The sequence below is a fragment of the Oncorhynchus clarkii genome, chromosome 9 (genome assembly GCF_045791955.1).
Source record: "Oncorhynchus clarkii lewisi isolate Uvic-CL-2024 chromosome 9, UVic_Ocla_1.0, whole genome shotgun sequence".
Taxonomy (NCBI): Eukaryota; Metazoa; Chordata; class Actinopteri; order Salmoniformes; family Salmonidae; genus Oncorhynchus; species Oncorhynchus clarkii.
The window spans coordinates 39514069-39537069 of NC_092155.1; the positions used below are offsets into that span (position 1 = coordinate 39514069).

Below are 23001 nucleotides of genomic sequence, written 5' to 3' on the forward strand. Positions count from 1 at the left end.
TGCCTCGACACAATAATGTCTTGGTTTTTGCTCTGACATGCACTGTCAACTGTGGGACCTTATATAGACAGGTGTGCGCCTGAATTTACCACAAGTGGACTCCAATCAAGTTGTAGGAACATCTCAAGGATGATCAATTGAAATAGGATGCACCTGAGATCAGTTTTGTGTCTCATAGCGAAGAGTCTGAATACTTATGCAGGTATTTCTGTCTTTATCTTTGTCATTATGGGGTGTTGTGTGTTGATTGATGAGGAAAAACATACATTGAATCAATTTTAGTACAAGGCTGTAACAATACAAAAAGTCAAGGGGTCTGAATACTTTCATAATGCACCGTAAAGGGCTTGCAGGTACGGCACATTATAAATATATGTGTTTAATGTATTAATGTACAGCTCAGTTGTTCAGAATGCTAATGATACTAGGCCGGCACGTCACTCTCAATTTACGCCACTGATTGGTCTACTCGCCCCGGGCCCCCTGTGTGTGTGTCTTCTCCCAATAATGAACTTCACACAGCTGCACTGACTGACTGCATGGTAGTATAGCGGGAGGAGGATGACTTGGAGGCCCTGAAGGATAGGAGTAGTTGTCTATGTTTATGTGTGGGTGTGTGGCGTGTGCGTGTGTTGTGTGTTGGTGTGTGTCTGTGTACACATGGTGTGTGTACATGTGTGTGACAATGTGTGGTTTTGTGTGTGTATTACTTATACATAATGCGTGTGTATGTGACAGTGAAAGGGCGGAGAGCTCAAACCCTTTTTGTTCTGCTTTAGTTCCCCTGGTCAAAGGCCCCTCAGTGCAGCTCACCCAGCCTGGCCTCAGCCTGTTTACTGTGACTGTCACCAGAGCTATGGAGGCCCAAACAAAGGGGGGTCTGTTCCTATTATCCTGCCCCAGAGTGGCAGCCCCTCTCTGGGTACTGACTGAGGCCAGGGCTCAGGGGCTGGAGGGCTGAGGGGCTACGGACCGAGGGGGCCCCAGCTTGCAGTATAAAGTGAGAGATTATGGTTCTAACTGAAAACAAGTCCCTTTCATGTTCTCTGTCGGAAACCGCCGTAATGTAAACACCTGCGGCCATTAGCTGATTCTATCTGAGGGACCGGATAGCAGTGTTTATACGTTACAGGCTACTGCTGAAAGGCCATTCAATAGCAATAGAGTGACTTGCGGATACACACAAGGAATGAGTGCTGGCAGGCATGGAGCGAGCGCAGGGCAGGTTCTCAGACAAACCACATTGCATTGTCATTGGAAAAAGGGGAGTGGGGCTGTTATGAAATGGAGAACAAGCATATTTTAATGGGCAGGGAGGTGGGCTCGGCCTATAACTACCTCTAGCCATGCTCTCTCCCTTTTCTCCCTCTCTTTCCTACCGGCAATTACAGCGTTGACCGGGGGACTGTCGGCCCCGTTCTACCTCGCTGTGCCATTGAAGTCTAATTTGACTCTAATAAAATTACCTGGCAAGCTGTGGCCCTAAAACATCTCAACCTTACAGAGCCATTAAAATGAGTCTCTCTGTGAAGCTAAAAGTTTACCGTTCCACTGTGAGGAGGAGCCCTTTCAACATGAAGTGGTCATTAATGGTGGAAGGGCCATCTGAAAGCCCCTCTCCCAGTCAAGGCATGAGTGGAGTGCACGAGAGGGTCAGGAACGTTCCATTAAAGTGTGGTGTTTAAGAGGTGCTGTGGCCAGGGGGGCACATGGAAGGGGTGAAACAGCTGCCAAACATCTGCACCCCGTCTCCTTCAACCCTGTGTCTGAGCACCGCACAGCGCTGTCTGTCGTTACCTACTTCCTGCCTGCCTCTACACTGGCTAGGGCAACAGGGAGCAGGGGGCACTCATAGCTAAACACTCAGAAGGCATGGGCATGTGTGTGAATGGGCAGGCAGACTGTAGGATATACATGTATTTCCCCTGCACCACTTGTCTCATCCTACCTCACAGAGGTTGTCTGACTGAATGTTTTGATAGTGAAGCTGTAATGTTCTGGTCATGGTAGAGTGCACCTACAATATGAGCAGATTGTATGGCATGTTATGATCTCTCTCACAGAATCAGGCAACACAGAACACCTTTGCCAACATCGCCCACACAGTTTCTCTAGGAGCAAATAATTACCCCTCCATAAAACAGAGACAATAGTATCAGGTGCTTGTCATAGATAATTGGTGGTATTAACGGGATACCTCAGGATTTTGGCAATGAAACCATTCATCTATTTCCCCAGAGTCAGATGAACTTGTGGATAACATTTACATGTCTCTGCATCCAGTATGAAGGAAGATAGAGGTAGTTTCGTGAGCCAATGTTAACTAGTTACCATCCTAACATGCTAGCAGTTACCAAAGACTTCCAGTGATTACGCTAACGCTAGTTAGCAAATGCGCTAACGCTAGTCAACTGCCTTCAAACTGCACGCAGAAACATGACAATGGTATCGACTAGTACTAGTTCATCTGACTCTGGGGGAGTAGAATAAGGGCTTCATTGTCAAAATCCTGAAATATCCTTTAAACCGTTCCCAGGGAACAAAAGAAAGAGATCATGACACTGATGGAGGGTCTTTTTCAAAGCCATCAAGGTCTTTTGTCACACTGTGCTTCTGTTGTGAGGGTAAGTATGTCCCCATCCAATTATTTAACAAAATACAAACACCTTGAGAGATCCCTTGCACCTTCACCCACCCCTTGCAAGCCAATGAGCCCCCCTCTCTTGCTCGCTCGCTTGTATGCACACACACACACACACACACACACACACACACACACACACACACACACACACACACACACACACACACACACACACACACACACACACACACAGAAAGAGGGGGAGATGGAGAGAGAGAGAAGGAACATTGTCTGGGCTAAAGCAATTAAAGCGCTCCCTCTCTCTGCTCCTCCCAGCGCATAAACCACCTCCTCAAAGTTTGCTCGCTGAGCTCGGCTCATCGCACTTGCTGCAACACGTCTTGTCAACCTCGCACTTTACGCGTGAACCAGGGAGACAGTGATAGTGAAAGGGGTCGGAGTAGCTGGACGTAAAGGGCACAGGATCGACATTTAAAATTGTGCAGATCCGTGGATTTAAGGCAAGCCAATAAAAGTGGACGTTGAAGTGAAATTGATGTTGCAATCGGGAACTCTTCCCTCAACATGAGGGGCCGTCAATGATACGGGTATTGAACAAACCTGTTGCGAAGTTCAATGTCCTTGTTCTAAGTTTTGGGTGAGAGCACTCAGCGCAATTACGCACGGCATCATTATGGTTTTATTTTTGGATAGACGTGTCCCTGCTTTGTTCCTACTTTGGGGCTACTGCGTTTTTGCGGACACGGTCTTTTCGAACTTTACCCTGGACAACGAGGTCCACTCCAGTTTCATCCACCGGCGGCTGAAGAGCCAGGAGCGCCGGGAGATGCAGCGGGAAATCCTCTCGATCCTCGGGCTACCGCACCGGCCACGGCCGCATCTCCACGGGAAGCACAACGCGGCACCGATGTTCATGCTGGACCTGTACAATGCCATGTCCACGGAGGGGAAAGAGGATGGGTACTCCTACCCATACAAACCCATCTTCACCACCCAGGGGCCGCCGATAGCCACTCTTCAGGACAACAACTTCTTAAACGACGCAGACATGGTTATGAGCTTTGTCAATTTAGGTATGTCACCCCTTGCCATCTGTGCTTTTTATGTTGTTCCCCTGCAGTATCAGATTTTCAGTCTTAATCTTAACCATCTGCAGTTTTGCACTTATTGGTGGATATCTCCTTTCAAGATATCTTGAAAACAGATAAGCCATGTTTTGACAATTATAAGTAACAAGTTGCTTATATCTTATTAAACATGAATAACATGAGTGAAACTTGAGATACACTACACGATCAAAAGTAGATCCCGTGTAAGATCTCATTCCAAAATCATGGGCATTAATATGGAGTTGGTCCCCCCTTTGCTGCTATAACAGGAAGGCTTTCCTCTAGATGTTGGAACATTGCTGTGGGGACTTACTTCCTTTCAGCCACAAGAGCATTCGTGAGGTCGGGCACTGATGTTGGACAATTTGTCCTGGGTCACAGTCGGCGCTCCAATTCATCCCAAATGTGTTCGATGGGGTTGAGATCAGGGCTCTGTGCAGACCAGTCAAGTTCTTCCACACCAATCTCAACAAACCATTTCTGTATGGACCTCACTTTGTGCATGGGGGCATTCTCATGCTGAAACAGGAAAGGGCCTTCCCCAAACTGTTGCCACAAATTTGGAAGCACAGAATCGTCTAGCATGTCATTATATGCTATAGCGTTAAGATTTCCCTTCACTGGAACTAAGGGGCTGAGCCTGAACCATGAAACCCAGAACATTAATCCTCCTCCACCAAACTTCACAGTTGGCACTATGCATTGGGGCATGTAGTGTTCTTCTGACACTCGCCAAACCCATATTCGTCCTTCAACTGCCAGATGGTGAGGCGTGATTCATTACTCCAGAGAACGCATTTCCACTGCTCCAGAATTGAATGGCGTTGAGCTTTACACCACTCCAGCCGACTCTTGGCATTGCGCATGATTATCTTAGGATTGTGTGCGGCTGCTCGGCCATGGAAACCCATTTCATGAAGCTGCCGACTATCAGTTATTGTGCTGACGTTGCTTCCAGAGGCAGTTTGGAACTTGGTAGTGAGTGGTGATACCGAGGACAGACTATTTTTACAAACTACGCGCTTCATTACTCTGTGAGCTTGTTTGCCCTACCAATTTGTGGCTGAGCCATTGTTGCTCCTAGACGTTTTCACTTCACAATAACAGCACTTACAGTTGACCGGAGCAGCTCTAACAGGGCAGAAATTTGACGAACTGATTTATTGGAATGGTGGCATCCTATGACGGTGCCATGTTGAATGTTACTGAGCTCTCCAGTAAGGCCTTCTACTGCCAATGTTTGTCTATAGAGATTGCATGGCTGTGTGCTCAATTTTATACACCTGTCAACAATGGGTGTGGCTGAAATAGTCAAATCCACTAATTTGAAGGGGTGTCCACATACTTTTGTATATATAGTGTATGTGCAAATCATTCAACTGTTGGTAGTATTGATTTACAGACCAAGTGACATTGTTTATGTTCCCAGGTCCATGTTTAGGTTATATCTAATTACCAACCATTCTGTTTCACTTGCACATTGGACTTCACAGGTCTTTTGTCCTGCAGAAACACTTTATAGTGCTATGGCATACACTGCACGAGAAAAGCCATCAAATGTAGATACAAGTTGTAGAATAGGTAGTCCATCTTTACAGTGTGTTGCAATTGAGATAATGATCCAGTCTAGGAATCCATGAGCATCACATTCCAGTGTCTAGTCTCCATCTGTCTCAGTCAAACAGCTGTGTTAATGTTCAGGTGCTCAACCCTGCAGATCCTGTAACTTGCAGACACTTTGTCCACCGTTGTTATCCTGAGCATGAGCAAGTGTCAACCACAGGATCGGTTCAAAGTGAATCTCGTTCTCCTCGGTTTTGCATTTCTGACAAAATAACATCAAAATAACATTCCCAAGGGTCCATATACTGCAGTCTGCATTCTAACATCAGAGTTGGGCAAGCACAGTTGTTTTTCTAACACATGCTGTGAATGAAAGACCTTACAGACAATGTGTCTGATAGCCCATGTATTTCCCCTCTAAGCATTTGCTAAATGTTTTCTCCCCGCTGTTGGCTGTGGATTTAGTGTGTCCCAGGTTTCATAACCGCGTTCCTTATCTAATCAGTGAGTCTTAGTGAAATCCCCCTGAGATGCTGCTCTGTCTTCTGATTACCATTACTGTCAGCAGCAACAGCCAGCGAAGCTTCACTGCCTGCCCATCACCGTAACATTAGCAAAGCAACGCCAGGGGATTTACGGAAAGACAAACACACCATCATAACTCAAGGTGGCCAACAAATGATGCAATCACAGCAACTACATGAATGACTAAGGGTCAAGATGAGTATTTGCGATTTGTTTGAAGGGGATCGGGACACTGCTGCAGGGGGATCTGGCTAGAGAACTTCTATAGTGTACAACGTCGGCAGTTATAGAAAACCTCAAAGTGCGTGAAGAATCCTGGAGGGGCGGAGGGATGATTGTCGGAGTGTTTTGGCAACGGAGAGGGAGGGGACAGTGTTTCCTCTGCCACACTATGCCATTACAGAGGGAGCTGCTGTATTGACACAATTTTGGACAGGCTGTGACACAGCTGGATGGGACCGCAAAGCCTCGCAAAGTCAAGGGCCTCTTTCTTTTCCTCGTCTGAAACGGCACCATGTCCCCGATCCCTATATAGTGCATTACTTTTAACTAGGTCCTGAATAGGGCTCTAGGACCCTGGCCAAATCTGGTGCATTATGATAGGGAATAGGGTGCCATTTCAGGCAGCCGAAGACCTCAGCAGGGCAAAAGAGAGAGCCTGTGAGAGGCAGAGAGGAGAGGAGAAACTGTTTCTGACTCTGATATGTACTGTATGGGGCCTTTGATTCTTTCTCAGTCTGTAATCCATAAGGCTGACATTAAATCAAAATTAAGGTGTTTCACATCAGCGAAAGAGCGAAATGATTTGCGGCGAATGAATGAATCATTTCATAACTGAACCCGTCTTATGTAATCAAGACCCTTTCTCGCTATGGGTTTCTATGCTTGTTCTCTGACTTGTGGCTTGTGAATGAAGCTCCGATAAAAATAATGTTTGCCTTCTTGTCCAGTCATTTCCACTCAGCTCCCAGTGACTATGAGGGGTTGAGGCCTGGTGATATGGTTACTGAGCAGCACAGTGGCCATTTCTCTGCCCCACAGGGCAGGTTAGGTTCCCCTCATGCCACGTTGGGTTCCTCTTACCAAAATTCAAATGATCTGTGATGACCTTTTGCAAAGTATACTGTATCATTTGGATATGATGTCACTGTTGGTCCTGTTGGTGAATGGGCTTCTTTGTCAGGGCTCTTCTTCCTGAGCCAGGCTTGATCCAAGGCACCAGATCATAATGCGGATTAATACGCCTTTATATGAGAGAGAGAGAGAATACAAGAGAACAGATAGAGTTATAATCATAGACACTGGCAGCTTTTTATTTCACTCATTCAATGTGGGTTTTTCCATTTTAACCCTTCATAAGTCAGGTTCCATAAATGGCATCATGTTGGAGACGCCTCTGTTAGATTGACTTCCAACTGCCTTGGAAGTGGCTTGGGAAGCTTTTTTATAAGTAAGCTAGGTGGCATTTTAGCTTTAAAATATTATGACAACAGGGACTGTATCTAATTTCAATGGTAGTCCCATCAAAGTGCCAGTGAGGGAGAGAGAATGAGAGCAAAAGGAAAGAGTGAAATTAGGGGGAGGCATTGAAGAGGTTTGGTGGTTCCGCATGACCCTGATTCTTGACAGACATTCACGTAAGGAGAGTCTGTAAATGAGCATAGAGGATGGGAATAGTGCGAGGTTTAGACTCATGACATTGCCCTGCTTAAATGCATTGCTACAGAGAGCTCTCCTTCAGTTGTAGTTGTTGCCTGTCAAAAGAGCTGGAATGGGCACAATCTGATTGTTTGAGCTTAAATAAAGCAAATGAAGTGATAATGGATTGGAACTGAGACTGAATCATTGATAAGTGCTGCTGAGTGCTTGAGTTGTGCACGGGGCAGCTGATTTGTGTTCGGAGTTATTGAATGGCTATAAAATACAGTATATGATATGGTATGGTGATATTCAGTGTATATCTGAGCTGCTCTGGGGTCAGTTGATAGCTGATCATGTCAGTATACTGTATATTTAAGCTGTTCTCAGTCTTGCTTAAAGTGGATCTGTTGTCGGTGTGTATCTGAACTGCTCTGCGGCTGGTGGTTTCCAGTGCAGGCCCAGGGTGGGTGTGTTGCTTTGGGACAGACCCCAGGGCCAGGGACGTCCTCTCCTCTCCTCTGTCTGAGTCACTTCAGTTAAAAGGCCAGCTGTGTAAATGGCTTACGGCATACATGCAGAATGTACACAGCTACACGCAACATGGGTCGCCCTAGCCCAGGGTGTGTGCTGCTGAACATGCAACGCTCGATGACATGCTGACACGCTGACACGCTGACACGCTAACACACTTCTGTGTGAAATTGGATGGCTTTTTTCTGTAGCGTTAGCTTGGGGTACGAAACAATTAACATGGGCAAGATTCTGTCTCTCTCTCTCTCTCTCTCTCTCTCTCTCTCTCTCTCTCTATCTCGCCCAATGTGTAGTCCTTTCAGCTGGAGTGATTTATGTTTTGCCCACCCTTCCTTACCACTCCACACCGACTCATGTCAACACTTTCTCAGTTTCTCACACGCATGCACATACATAACCACACACACCTCCCATTTGGGTAATATATTTGATATGATCCCGGCGGTCCCCAGTGCATTAGCCCTCATCCACAGTGAATTAAGGCATTTCCCCTGAAACAAACCATCCAAAGCTCTTGGCGGCTTGGCTAGGCTGAGTTGGCCTGGCGAAGTCAAACACTTAGAGACACACACACACACACACACACACACACACACACACACACACACACACACACACACACACACACACACACACACACACACACACACACACACACACACACACACACGGATAACCCGCTCGGTCTCACGCACCACAGGGCAGCAGGATGACTTGCATGTCTACCATGTGCATCTCTCACATCATTAAACAGTGCCATCACCTGCATGGCCTGTTTTCCACAACTGGGTTTTACTGTCTTACAGTAATGTGTTATAAGGTGTGTTAGTCATGAATTCCTGCTCTGCTCCGTTGTCATGCAATCCTGCATGGATTACCCTAGCCTGAGGCGGTGAGGAAGTGTGTATGTGTGTGTGTGTGTGTGCGTCCGTGCGTGCATGTGTGTGTGTGTGCGTGCGTGTGCGTGTGTGTGTGCATGCTGCCTTCCTGCGTCGAGCGTGGGTGCATGTGTGTTTGTTAGTGTATCAATGTGTGGATAAAGACAAATGAAACCGTGCTTGGCTTTATATCAGTTCAGTAACTAGAGCCACACTGATCGGTCCCTGGGTGTCTAATAGTCCTGCTGGAAGTCAGCTGCTCTGCAGGGCTGTTGTAAAATAAAATGAAGCATTGAGTTTGGCTCCAACGTTAACACACTTATGTGTGAGAATATGCCAGCTTTGAATAAAAAAATTTAAAAAGATGTACCGCTGCAGTCTGTTCAAATTGTCCAAATGTTCTGTTGCTGTTAATCACAACCAGATGGAGTTGAAATAAAAAAGCAACAACAATCATTTGAGTCCTCTGGTTTCCTTGCTCTCCGCGGGCTCTAACGTCAGCCTGGGAACAATAGACCTGGGGCCAGTATGTACACAAAGCATTCCAATTTTACTTGCAGTATAAGTATATAGGTACACATTTGAGTAGTGTTTACACTGTAGATGCATTCGAATGACATCCTTTCTTAACCCATAATAACACGTGAAATCTGAAGCATTTTTAAACATTTAGATACAATTCGGAAGTTTTTGAAATAAAACTCCAGGGTTACATGTATAGAACACATATTAATGAGATAAAAACAACTTGTTTGTTGATTAGATTCATATTAGACCTGTGTGTGGGTGTGAGGCTTGATGAGAGCAAACAATAGTTATCCAATCTGTTACCATAGTGACACCACAGGGCACCACCTGCCCCCTGCCACCCCCTCACACCCACACCACCCCCTGGGTGGTGGCACAGAGTTGGCAGCCATTGTCTAGGTTTTATGGCGAGTCAGGTAATAAGTAGCCTCGCAAAGCGGCCTGTTCTCACAAGCTTCTGTGTATAGAAACTCGCGAGATCAGGCGGCTTTGCGAGGCTAGGTAATAGGTGGGCCTGGAGGAAAAAAACAGCCTCTAATTGGCCAATTTGTTTGGATTTATTAGAGGGTTTGGCATTGAGATAGCATTGTGTCACTCCACTGCTGTACACATACACAAACACACAATAAATGCATGCTCGGAAACGTTCGCTGTCACGCCACAGTCATGTTGGAGTCATGGGATTCTGATGTATTTTACAGTGCCTTGCGAAAGTATTCGGCCCCCTTGAACTTTGCGACCTTTTGCCACATTTCAGGCTTCAAACATAAAGATATAAAACTGTATTTTTTTGTGAAGAATCAACAACAAGTGGGACACAATCATGAAGTGGAACGACATTTATTGGATATTTCAAACTTTTTTAACAAATCAAAAACTGAAAAATTGGGCGTGCAAAATTATTCAGCCCCCTTAAGTTAATACTTTGTAGCGCCACCTTTTGCTGCGATTACAGCTGTAAGTCACTTGGGGTATGTCTCTAGCAGTTTTGCACATCGAGAGACTGAATTTTCTTCCCATTCCTCCTTGCAAAACAGCTCAAGCTCAGTGAGGTTGGATGGAGAGCATTTGTGAACAGCAGTTTTCAGTTCTTTCCACAGATTCTTGATTGGATTCAGGTCTGGACTTTGACTTGGCCATTCTAACACCTGGATATGTTTATTTTTGAACAATTCCATTGTAGATTTTGCTTTATGTTTTGGATCATTGTCTTGTTGGAAGACAAATCTCCGTCCCAGTCTCAGGTCTTTTGCAGACTCCATCAGGTTTTCTTCCAGAATGGTCCTGTATTTGGCTCCATCCATCTTCCCATCAATTTTAACCATCTTCCCTGTCCCTGCTGAAGAAAAGAAGGCCCAAACCATGATGCTGCCACCACCATGTTTGACAGTGGGGATGGTGTGTTCAGCTGTGTTGCTTTTACGCCAAACATAACGCTTTGCATTGTTGCCAAAAAGTTCAATTTTGGTTTCATCTGACCAGAGCACCTTCTTCCACATGTTTGGTGTGTCTCCCAGGTGGCTTGTGGCAAACTTTAAACGACACTTTTTATGGATATCTTTAAGAAATGTCTTTCTTCTTGCCACTCTTCCATAAAGGCCAGATTTGTGCAATATACGACTGATTGTTGTCCTATGGACAGAGTCTCCCACCTCAGCTGTAGATCTCTGCAGTTCATCCAGAGTGATCATGGGCCTCTTGGCTGCATCTCTGATCAGTCTTCTCCTTGTATGAGCTGAAAGTTTAGAGGGACGGCCAGGTCTTGGTAGATTTGCAGTGGTCTGATACTCCTTCCATTTCAATATTATCGCTTGCACAGTGCTCCTTGGGATGTTTAAAGCTTGGGAAATCTTTTTGTATCCAAATCCGGCTTTAATCTTCTTCACAACAGTATCTCGGACCTGCCTGGTGTGTTCCTTGTTCTTCATGATGCTCTCTGCGCTTTTAACGGACCTCTGAGACTATCACAGTGCAGGTGCATTTATACGGAGACTTGATTACACACAGGTGGATTGTATTTATCATCATTAGTCATTTAGGTCAACATTGGATTATTCAGAGATCCTCACTGAACTTCTGGAGAGAGTTTGCTGCACTGAAAGTAAAGGGGCTGAATAATTTTGCATGCCCAATTTTTCAGTTTTTGATTTGTTAAAAAAGTTTGAAATATCCAATAAATGTCGTTCCACTTCATGATTGTGTCCCACTTGTTGTTGATTCTTCACAAAAAATACAGTTTTATATCTTTATGTTTGAAGCCTGAAATGTGGCAAAAGGTCGCAAAGTTCAAGGGGGCCGAATACTTTCGCAAGACACTGTATATCTTAGCATCACATCACTGGTGTTGATGTACGTTACATTGTGCTTTAAGTAATATGGAACGTAGTATGTGAATATGGTAGGTAAATGTGGGAGTAGAGACTGGTGGGTGGAAACAAAATGAAAAATAAAAGGAAGAGAAATACAGATTTGGGGTCCATGGGGTGGGAGTGTTGGACAATTATGGGGTGCTGAAGTGATAATGTTGGAATTGGATGGATGTGGAATAGGATTGAAATGGCACGCAGGCACACACACTCTCTCACCCAGCCCCCGCTCCTTCTCTCATTCCTGTGCTCAGTGGGCTGCCCCTGGGACTGAGATTAATACAGATGTTTCTCTCCATCTACAGGCCAAAGCAGCTGTGCACAGAAACTCTATCTCCTCAATGTCCAACAGACCCCGTCCCCACACCCCTGTATTCCCCCAGCTCTGTTGCTCTCACATCATCCCCATGCACCCAGTAGTGTAAAGTAATTAAGTAAAAATACATTAAAGTAATACTTCATTCTTTTTTTTTGGTATCTGTACTTTACTATTTATATTTGACAACTTTTACTTTTACTTCACTACATTCCTAAAGAAAATAATGTACTTTTTACTCCATACATTTTCTCCATACATGTGGCCATACACTCAAAAGTACTCCTTACATTTTGAATGCTTAGCAGGACAGGACAAGGGTCCAATTCACACACTTATAAAGCAAACATCTCTGGTCATCCCGACTGCCGCTGATCTAGCAGAATCACTAAACACAAAAGCCTAATTTGTAAATTATGTTTAACTGTTGGACTGTGCCCCTGGTTATCCGTAAATAAATAAATAAAAAACAAGAAAATGGTACCGTCTGGTTTGCTTAATATAAGGAATTTGAAATTATTTATACTTTTACTTTCGATACTTAGGTATATTTAAAACCCAATACTTTTACTCAAGTAGTATTTTACTGGGTGACTTTGACTTTTACTTGAGTCATTTTCTATGGAGGTATCTTTACTTTTCAACCACTGCTTGCACCCCTGTATACCAAAACTCACACAAGCATGCAAACGCACGCACACACTCAAACCAGAAGTATGGCAATAGCACCGTCCTCGATCGGCACGGCACCATAAAGGGTGATGCGGAAAGCCAAGTACATCAGTAGGGGCCGAGCCCCCTGCCTCCAGGACCTCTATATATATCAGGCGTTGTGAAAGGAAGACCAGGAAAATCATTAAAGATGCCAGCCACCCACGCCATAGAATGTTCTCTGCTTCCGCATGGTAACTGGTACCGGTGCATCAAGTCTGTCACCAACAGGCTCCTGAACAGCTCTTACAACCAAACCATACGACTGCAAAATAGCAAACTAAATAGCTAACAAAATGGCTACACGCTCACCCTTGTATTTTTTTTTTTTACATCGTCTCAATGCACACTCACAGGGCCCTATACACTTGCGCGCACACACACTCCAACACACACGCAAACAGTGACTCCATAACTTGCTCACACACACATAATATGCACATACATTCATACTGGCTCTACAGACCCGCACACCCACTCACATACAATCCTCATATATCTGCTACTCTGTTTATCATATACCCTGACACCTAGTCACCTTATCCCTATACATATCTACCTATATCACTCCATTATCCTTGCACATTGTAAATACGGTACTGGAACTGACTGACTCTGTATATAAAGTTCGTTCGGAAAGTATTCAGGCCCCTGGACTTTTTAAACATTTTGTTACGTTACAGCCTTATTCTAAAATGGATCAAATGAAATGTTTTCCTCATCAATCTACACACAATACCTCATAATGACAAAGCCAAAACAGGTTTATAGACATTTTTGCAAATGTATTCCAAGTAAAAAACTGAAATACCTTTAAGACCGTTTGCTATGAGACTCGAAATTGAGCTCAGGTGCATCCTGTTTCTAATGATCATCCTTGAGATTTTCTACAACTTGATTGGACTCCACCTGTGGTAAATTCAATTGATTGGACATGATTTGTATGTGAGGTCCCACAGTTGACAGTGCATGTCAGCTCAAAAACCAAGCCATGAGGTCAAAGGAATTGTCCGTAGAGCTCCGAGACAGGATTGTGTTGAGGCACAGATCTGGGGAAGGGTACCAAAACATTTCTGCAGCATTGAAGGTCCCGAAGAACACAGTGGCCTCCATCATTCTTAAATGATGATTCTCTGGTCTGATGAAACCAAGATTGAACTCTTTGTCCCGAATGCCAAGTGTCACGTCTGGAGGAAACCTTGCACCATTCCTACGGTGAAGCATGGTGGTGGCAGCATCATGCTGTGGGGGTGTTTTTCAGCGGCAGGAACTGGGAGACTAGTCAGGATTAAGGGAAAGATGAACTGAGCAAAGTACAGAGAGATCCTTGATAAAAATCTATTTCGGAGCGCTCAAGACCTCAGACTGGGGCGAAGGTTCTCCTTCCAACAGGACTACGACCCTAAGCACACAACCAAGACAACGCAGGAGTGGCTTCAGGACAAGTCTCTGAATGTCCTTGAGTGGCCCAGCCAGAGCCTGGAGTTGAACCCGATCGAACGTCTCTAGAGAGACATGAAAATAGCTGTGCAGTGACGCTCCCCATCCAACCTGACAGAGCTCGAGAGGATCTGCAGAGAAGAGTTGGAGAAACTCCCCAAATACAGGTGTGCCAAGCTTGTAGGGTCATACCCCAAAAGACTCAAGGCTCTAATCGCAGCCAAAGGTGCTTCAACAAAGTACTGAGTAAAGGGTCTGAGTACTGTAAATTTGATATTTCAGTTTAAAAAAATTTTTTTTTGCAAAAATGTATCAAAACTTGTTTTGCTTTGTCATTATGGGGTATTGTGTGTAGATTGATGAGGGACATTTAAAATTCAGAATAATTTTAGAGATAAGGCTGTAAAGTAGATATGGAAAAAGTCAAAGGGTATGAATGCACTGTAGTATGCTCACTTACGGTTGTCTTCTTCTCATTTCTACTTCTCATGTGTTTTTGTAGTAGTACATTGTTATCCGCGACGGCATTGTTGGGCTCCGAGCTCGCAAGAGAGGCATTTCACTCTACTCGTGACATAAAAAAACGTGAAACTTCAAACCTACCAGAAAACACGGACCTCCTCCAAACTTCAGTCATAGCTTACTCCCAACAGTGTTCTCTACTGTTCTGTCTTCAACCCCCAACTCTGCCCCCTTACTCTAGGGGTTCAACCCTTCCCAACCGCCAGACAGAACATGTCAACACTTCCTCACTTTCTCACATGACCGCACGTACATAAGCACAGGCACACACACACACATACACACACACACACTTGTGTCAGAGTGCATATTTGAGGTCCTCTGTGGACAGGAAATAATTAACCGAGAGTGAAAAGAAAATAATAGTTGGTTCAGGTAGCTACTGTTGCCTTCAGGTGATTACAGTCATACCGTTGTTGCTGTCCTCTTTTCCACCCATCTGTTTTAATGCTTCATGCCGAGTAAAAGCACCTCAACATACCACAGGGAAGCAAAAATAATGCGTCCTCACAGTTTTCGCTAGGCTACCACACGACACATGGACTATTTTATCAAGGTCCGTACACTTTCTATTCCTAGAGTCCTGGAATCCTATGTTCGTCTGTAGATCTCCAAACAGACTGACGTCTGGACGTGCACATTGTCTCCTCACCCTTGGACCGACCCAGGCACTTGCTGTGAGTGGTGACGAAACAGTCTGCGGGTGGGGACTCGACACTGTGGCGAGTTGTCAAAAGACCCAGATGTACGGAGCAGCGGGGGTTCTTGCTAGGCTGAAATGACGAACGGCGCACACTCAGGGCCAGGAATGTTGCGGCCAACAACACAAGGCTTTCTAAATCATGTCTCTCTCTCTCTCTCTCTCTCTCTCTCTCTCTCTCTCTCTCTGAGACTGAACATGGGCCATTTTCAGTGTAGGAGTATGCTGCTCACATAATTTACCCCTGAGGTTGCTCATAAACACAGCAGAATGAGGTTAGAGAGGTAGAGAGAGGGGTTGGGGGGGGGGGTTAATGAGCAAGTAGAGTGATCTCTGAATTGGAGACAGACTTGGAGAAAATTGTAGGATAGTGATGATAGGCATGTATACAACCTTCACATCAGCTACTCTTGTATCTTGGTAACTGTGCCTTGCGGTGGATGCATCACATGATCTGTCTCTTATACCTCCACAGCAGGCAAGCAGCTTGAGTTTCAGTGAATGGAAGTCTGAAGGAGCGCAGTGCCCTTGTCCTCCACGGAGGGCAGCATGGAGCAGCGTTTACCCCAGAGAGAGAGGCCAGATGTGGGACAGAGCAAAGCCAGGGACACAGTTACCAACCACACTGCTGGGAAAACAAATAAACACAAGACTCAGAACTCTGCTTTATGGCCGGTACTGGAGCACTGAGGGTGAGGAGAAGAGATTGAAAGGCAGAGTGGAGTGTGTGTGTGTGTGTGTGTGTGTGTGTGTGTGTGTGTGTGTGTGTGTGTGTGTGTGTGTGTGTGTGTGTGTGTGTGTGTGTGTGTGTGTGTGTGTGTGTGTGCATTAAGCACAGTATGAAAGCCAGGAGCCACCCATCCTGCCCTGTGACCAGATGCTGTGTGTGTGTGTTGGTTGTTCTAGCGGAAGATAGGCTGTAATGCCTAACAGATTCTCCAACTGGCACAAACAGCCAAATCGAATCTTGTAAAAGCAACAACTGTAAGCAAGAGTGTCGAAATATCAAGTCGATTTAGTGTGAAATACGAATTTGATGGGTCAGTTTTGTGTTTATTTGGGAAGGCAGTTGGACTACTTCCCGTTCTCAACTATTTTATTTGGAAAGTGAATGGTTATAATTAAACTAAATAAACAACAAGCTATTTAAATCAGGGTGCCAGTGTGCTCATCGTGTGTAATGAGGAGGCCGCTCTGGATTTGGGGTCAATTAGTCAAATAATTTACAGACACTGGGAATTCTTGTGTTGTGTGTGTCTGTGTGTGTGTGTTTGTGTCTGTGTCTATGTGTGTCTGTGTTTGTACATTTATGTAAGTGTGTGTGTGTGTGTGTGTGTGTGTGTGTGTGTTTAGAATATCCTTAAGCTTATAATAAGAGGTGGCTTGGCTGGTTGAAGAGGGTGTGGTTGCTGCGGCCGTTGAATTAAAGAACGAGAAAAGAGAGGGGAAAACTTGAAATGGCTGTGGTGCTATGTCTCTCAGAGTGGTGACATCAAGAGGAAGTAGAGCTGGTTATTGTATACTCCTTTATCTAACGTCCTCAACATGTGTTGAGACAGACACCACAGAACCAGCACCACTGACATACAGCTTCCATTACAGCTTGTCTAGGCATACAACTCCAACATGTGGAATTCTGAAGTATTGTCACCTTATGGCAGACGTTGCTTCATTGAGCTAGACATCTCTTGCTGATGTTAATCATTTGCCTAGGAGAATGATTTGAGTACAGGTAGTTGGAGTGTTAGCTCTGTGTCTGACCAGCGAGAGACATTCCAGGGAGCCCTGTGCATGCAGGTGATACTGTAAATCCCAGAGGTTCCGAGGGGAAGTGCACCTTCATAACAGGCAGTGGAGCTTGAGGTGAAACCCAGCTCTCATGTTTATGGACAAAGAGGGACTCCTCCTCATCTCTCCTCTCTGTGTGTTACAATAAGAGGGAGATAGAGGTCATAACCAACGGCCCAGACACAGAGCTCTCTCAGGGCTAGAAGCTGCCCACAGGCGCAAACACACACACACACTCACATTAACAGCCGCAAACACGCACAGGTGCAAACACGCACGCTCACAGACAAAATCCTGTGGTTAATGGGTCTTAAGAGTGGCAAGGTTCTAGTGTGGAACTGTGTTGACTCTTCCCCAGGCAGCCAGCGCCGTCAGGCAGTATGAATACGTCACAGAGCAAGGATGTCATCAGTAGTCACCAGTGGGCAGGATATTTCCTAACGCGGTAATCAGTCTGCTGCGGGAAGTCACCCGTTACCTGGGAGATCAAACCTTTCCTCCTCTTTATAGGATAAACATGTTGAGTGATTTCCCCCTCTCCCTCTCTCCCCATCCATCCATCCATCAATCTCTCTCTCTCTCTCTCTCTCTCTCTCTCTCTCTCCCCTATCTATCTATCTATCTATCTATCTATCTATCTATCTATCTATCCATCTATCTATCTATCTATCTATCTATCTATCTATCTATCTATCTCTCTCTCTCTCTCTCTCTCTCTCTGGAGGTTATGGAAAATGTGACACACATTGTTATTTCTACAGTGTCATAAAACATTGGTGGAGAACGATTTGAAGTGTCTCCATCAACATCCTCTGCAGGAGGAGAGAGATAGAGAGAAAGAGAGGGGGGGGGGCTAAGGTAATTGCAATGCTCCAGTCAGTGATCTCCAGGTTAGAGTGTGTGTGATAAGGATCTTAGGGCTGACCCTACGAAGCATTTTAATCCCTTTATGAACCATGGGGGTGGGGGTGAGCTGCCCCCCCGTTGGCTAGCGGAAGCGAGCGGTGCAGGACTGAGGGGTGTGAGGGTTCTGAACAGACACTTGAGCTAATGTGACCCGTCAGTTCTTTCTCCTGTTGCTCCGGAGATATAGGCTTCAGGGAAGTGTCTGGGGTCCACTGGCCCAGGGGGGGAAGGGGGAGGGTGAGAGGAGATTCCCAGTATAAGGGAGAAGCTTGAAGTGGCTCTCCTTTACTCTTCTATTTATGAGAGAAAGAGGAGGCAGAGGAGCTGGGAGAGTCACGGCATTCATATAGGATAGACACCGTTTTATTTTAGGCACTGTCTATGAGAGAGCATTGAAGCTAGGGTGCATGGTCACATTGGGCAGTACTCCAGAAATGGGTTCACTCTTTATTGAGAAGGTATCGACGGTAACCTTCGTCTCTCTGCCAGGTCTGCAGTACTGAATGTTTGTAGAAGGGACCTCCTCATTGCAACTCTGTTGCGGTGGGTTCAATCTGGAGGTCACGATCTCTACACTCACATCATAACCACATCTGTCATCTTGTTAAAAGACATACTGTACATCTGTGTTGGAGTAGCAGAATTGTTTCATTCTAAATGAGAAGAACAGAAAAAAAAGAGAAAAGATTGAGGGGTCTAATGAGTGAAGCAGTAATGTGTTCGCGGTCCATTAAAGTAAATTAAAGTCATGCTACCGTGTGGTGTCGTGTGTCAGCCGATTAGTGTGCGCATGCGAGTTTGTGTGTGTACGTGCTCACGTGTGTATATCCAATTATGGATCAAAGACACCCATCATTTTTGCAGTGATATACATGGCAGCTGTTTTACACATCCAGTGTGTCCATGTGGGCTGTGTGGGGGTGTATCAAGGGTTTGTGTGTGTGTACTTGTGTATTTTTGTGTGCATTGTAGTATAAGTGTATTTGTGTTCCTTCACAGTAGAGTACCGTAGCCCGGGACCACTACCGTTCAGCATGATGGGTTCATAGAGGAGACAAGTGACTCACACACACGTGCACACACATCGATAAACACACACACGCACACACATACATGCATAGTGTGTGTATTTGTGTAACACAGGTGGGGCAAGCATTTCGATGACCAGTCACTTCCTCCCAGAGGAAGTCATAAATGTGCCCGCTTGGCTTTAACTGCTCCTCTGCCCTGCTTCTAATGACTGCCATACTGCAATGGCCCCAGAGAGAGAGAGAGAGAGACAGAGGGAGAGAGAGGGAGGGGCTGACAGAGAGGGAGAGAGAGACAGAGGGAGAGAGAGGGAGGGGCTGACAGAGAGGGAGAGAGAGAGACAGAGGGAGAGAGAGGGAGGGGCTGACAGAGAGGGAGAGAGAGAGACAGAGGGAGAGAGAGCGAGGGGCTGACAGAGAGGGAGAGAGAGAGAGACAGAGGGAGAGAGAGGGAGGGGCAGACAGAGAGGGAGAGAGAGACAGAGGGAGAGAGAGAGACAGAGGGAGAGAGACAGAGGGAGAGAGAGGGAGGGGCTGACAGAGAGAGAGACCGACCAGAGAAAGAAACAGAGGGAGGGAGAGAGGGAGGGGCTGAGAGAGAATGTGAGAGACCAAAGGGGGGGAAAAAGGGAGAATAGAGACTAGAAAGAGAGAGAAAGGACACAGCTACATGCTGGGGGTGTTTTCCTTGTCTGGGAAGGATTTTAAGAAGGAAAGACCGCACAGTAGGAAAAGAGTGAATTAGAGATGGAATTACTGAACAGACGAGAGAGAGACTCATCTGAAGCGAGAAAGGGGGGGGGGGGGGGGGTTACTGTGGGAGTGTTCACATGCAGCTGCACCCAGCTGTTCTAAGAAGTACAGATAAAGGGCTTTTACAGTGGAGGGGCGGGCGGTTGCTCTCCAGGCCAAGGGAACAGGTCTGGCTTTCTCCCCAGAGGGAGTGCACCTGCGCTGGGCCGCGGGAGGAGAGAGAGGGCCCTGGGAGGAGAACTAAGCCCTGGAGCTGAGTAGGGCCTGGGCTGACTGACTAGGGTTTAGCGGGGCTTCCCCATGTCATCACTGCTTTGGCTCTCTTGATTCCTCGCTGTTATTTATGGTTAAAATGTACAGTTAAAATCGCATGGCAGGAGAAGGGAGGAAATCAGAGTTCGTGTGAGTAAACACAGCTGAGCTCTCTAAGGCAGCCCTGGTGGCTTGGAATTCTGGTGGCCTCATTGAGTGTGCATATGTGCGAGGTTGTACAGACACACATTTGTTTTACTATCCTCGTGGGCACCAAAACATTTTATTCCCATTCAAATCTATTTTTCCTAACCCTTAACCCCAAACATAATCCTGAACCCTAACCCTAACCTTAACCCTAACGCCAAACCCCTAAGCCTAAAATAGGCTCTCACACACACATTTTTTTTGTTGCACTGACTTTCTTGCACAGGCTCTATGCACACTCACTGGACTCCCGCCGCACACTCACTGGACTCCCGCCGCACACTCACTGGACTCCCTCCGCACACTCACACATACCACACACACACACACACACACACACACACACACACACACACACACACACACACACACACACACACACACACACACACAACACACACTATATAGGTTATTCTACAGAGGTGAAATTAGGGGTTGGAAACAAATTCTGATTTGTATCCTATTTTTCCAATTCTTTCAGCACACGTCTTCCAACATACAGAATGTCAGGTAGACAAACAATTTGTTCAAATGTATGTGAACACCCCTTAAAATGAGTGGATTTGGTTATGTCAACCATACCCGTTGCTGACAGGTGTATAAATTCGAGCACACAGACATGCAATCTCCGTAGACAAACATTGGCAGTAGAATAGCCTTACTCAAAGTGGCACTGTCGTAGGATGCCACTTTTCCAACAAGTCAGTTCGTCAAATGTATGCCCTGCTAAGCTGCCCCAGTCAACTGTAAGTGACGTTTTTGTGAACGTGCAAATGTCTAAGAGCAACAACGCCTCAGCTGAAGGGGTAGGTCACAAGCTCACAGAACGGGACTGAAGTGCGTAGTTCGTAAAAATCGTCTGTTGCAACACTCAATATCTCTGGAAGCAATGTCAGCACAATAACATGAAATAGGTTTCCATAGCCAAGCAGCCGCACACAAGCCTAAGATCACATGCCATGCACAATGCCATGTGTCAGCTGGAGTGGTGTAAAGCTCGCCGCCATTGGACTCTGTAGCAGTGGAAATGCATTTTCTGGAGTGTTGAATCACATTTCATCATCTGGCAGTCCAACAGACGAATCTGGGTTTGGCAGATTCCAGGAGATTACTACCTGCCCGAATGCATAGTGCCAACTGTAAAGTTTGGTGGAGGAGGATTAATGGTCTGGGGCTGTTTTCATGGTTTGGGCTAGGCCCCTTAGTTCCAGTGAAGGGAAATCTTAACACTACAGCACACAATGACATTCTAGACGATTCTGTGCTTCCAACTTTGTGGCAACAGTTTGGGGAAGGGCCCGTTTCTTTTTCAGCATGGCAATGCCCTAAGCGCACAAAGCGAGGTCCATGCAGAAATGGTTTGTGGAGATTGGTGTGGAAGAACTTGACTAGCCTGCACAGAGCCTTGACCCCAAACCCCTCCACCCAACCTTTGGGATGAACTGGAACACCATCTGCAGGCCTAATCACCCAAAATCAGTGTCGGACATCACTAATGCTCTTGTGGCTGAATGGAAGCAATTCCCCGCAGCAATGTTCCAACATCTAGTGGAAAGACTTACCAGAAGAGTGGAGGCTTTTATAGCAGCAAAGGGGGAACAACTCCCGTTTAATGCCCATGATTTTGGAATGAGATGTTTTACGAGCAGGTGTCCACATACTTTTGGTCATGTAGTATACAGTGCCTTGCGAAAGTATTCAGCCACCTTGAACTTTGCGACCTTTTGCCACATTTCAGGCTTCAAACATAAAGATATAAAACTGTATTTTTTTGTGAAGAATCAACAACAAGTGGGACGCAATCATGAAGTGGAACGACATTTATTGGATATTTCAAACTTTTTTAACAAATCAAAAACTGAAAAATTGGGCGTGCAAAATTATTAATACAAATACATTGTATTTCATTTATTTGAGACCATGAGAAGATAAATGCCCAGTGCAGTCAAAAACTAGATTTTCTTGTGTTTTATGTATACAGTACTTCCACAGGTTGGAAAAGTACTGTGAAATTATGGAAATTAATATAATGCTGTTTTAGTGTAAGAGCTATTTGAATAGATTGCCTGAAATTTCAGCCTGTTTTGGTGGGATGGAGTTTTGGCCTGCCCGGTAAATAAGTCAATCGAACAATAAGAAAGAGAGTTCCAAACATTTCTGCCAATAACAGCTAGTTTTCAATTTTCCTCTCATCACTGAGACCACTCTCAGACAGTCCTACTAAAATTCTTGCTTGAGAAATTGCTCTTTGCTAAGAAGCTATTTTTGTTTCTTTTTGTGAATTTTAATCGAAAATCACAGTAAGGTACTTAATTGTTACCCATAAATTATTTGATATTGAGATTTTAATAAACGGCTGCATTGGACCATTACAGACCAAATGTATGTGGTTTTGAGTGATCTCAAGACCAAGACCACAAGATCCAGAGTCCATGTTTGCTTGAGTAATTGGAGATGGAAGGGAGTTACATGCGATCATGGCTCTGTATAAAACACTGTGTTGGCCTGAATTCGTATTGGTCTTGGGGACTGTGAAGAGACCCCTGGTGGCATGTCTTGTGCATAGTGGGGCTATGACTTTAAGAGGGTGTGAAGAGGGCATCTATGCCTAATTACCTCAACTAACCTTTAC

General features: G+C 45.4%; 1 protein-coding gene across 1 annotated transcript in view; it reads left to right on the top strand.

Annotated features, from left to right (window-relative positions):
* Positions 1–2990: 2990 nt before the first annotated feature.
* The window catches only part of LOC139417224 (bone morphogenetic protein 7-like), a 50243-nt gene continuing 30232 nt past the window's right edge, over positions 2991–23001 (top strand). Inside the window, exon 1 of the mRNA XM_071166469.1 lies at positions 2991–3678. Coding sequence (XP_071022570.1) covers positions 3279–3678 — 400 coding nt within the window. The 5' untranslated portion in view covers positions 2991–3278. The remainder of the gene's footprint in view (positions 3679–23001) is intronic.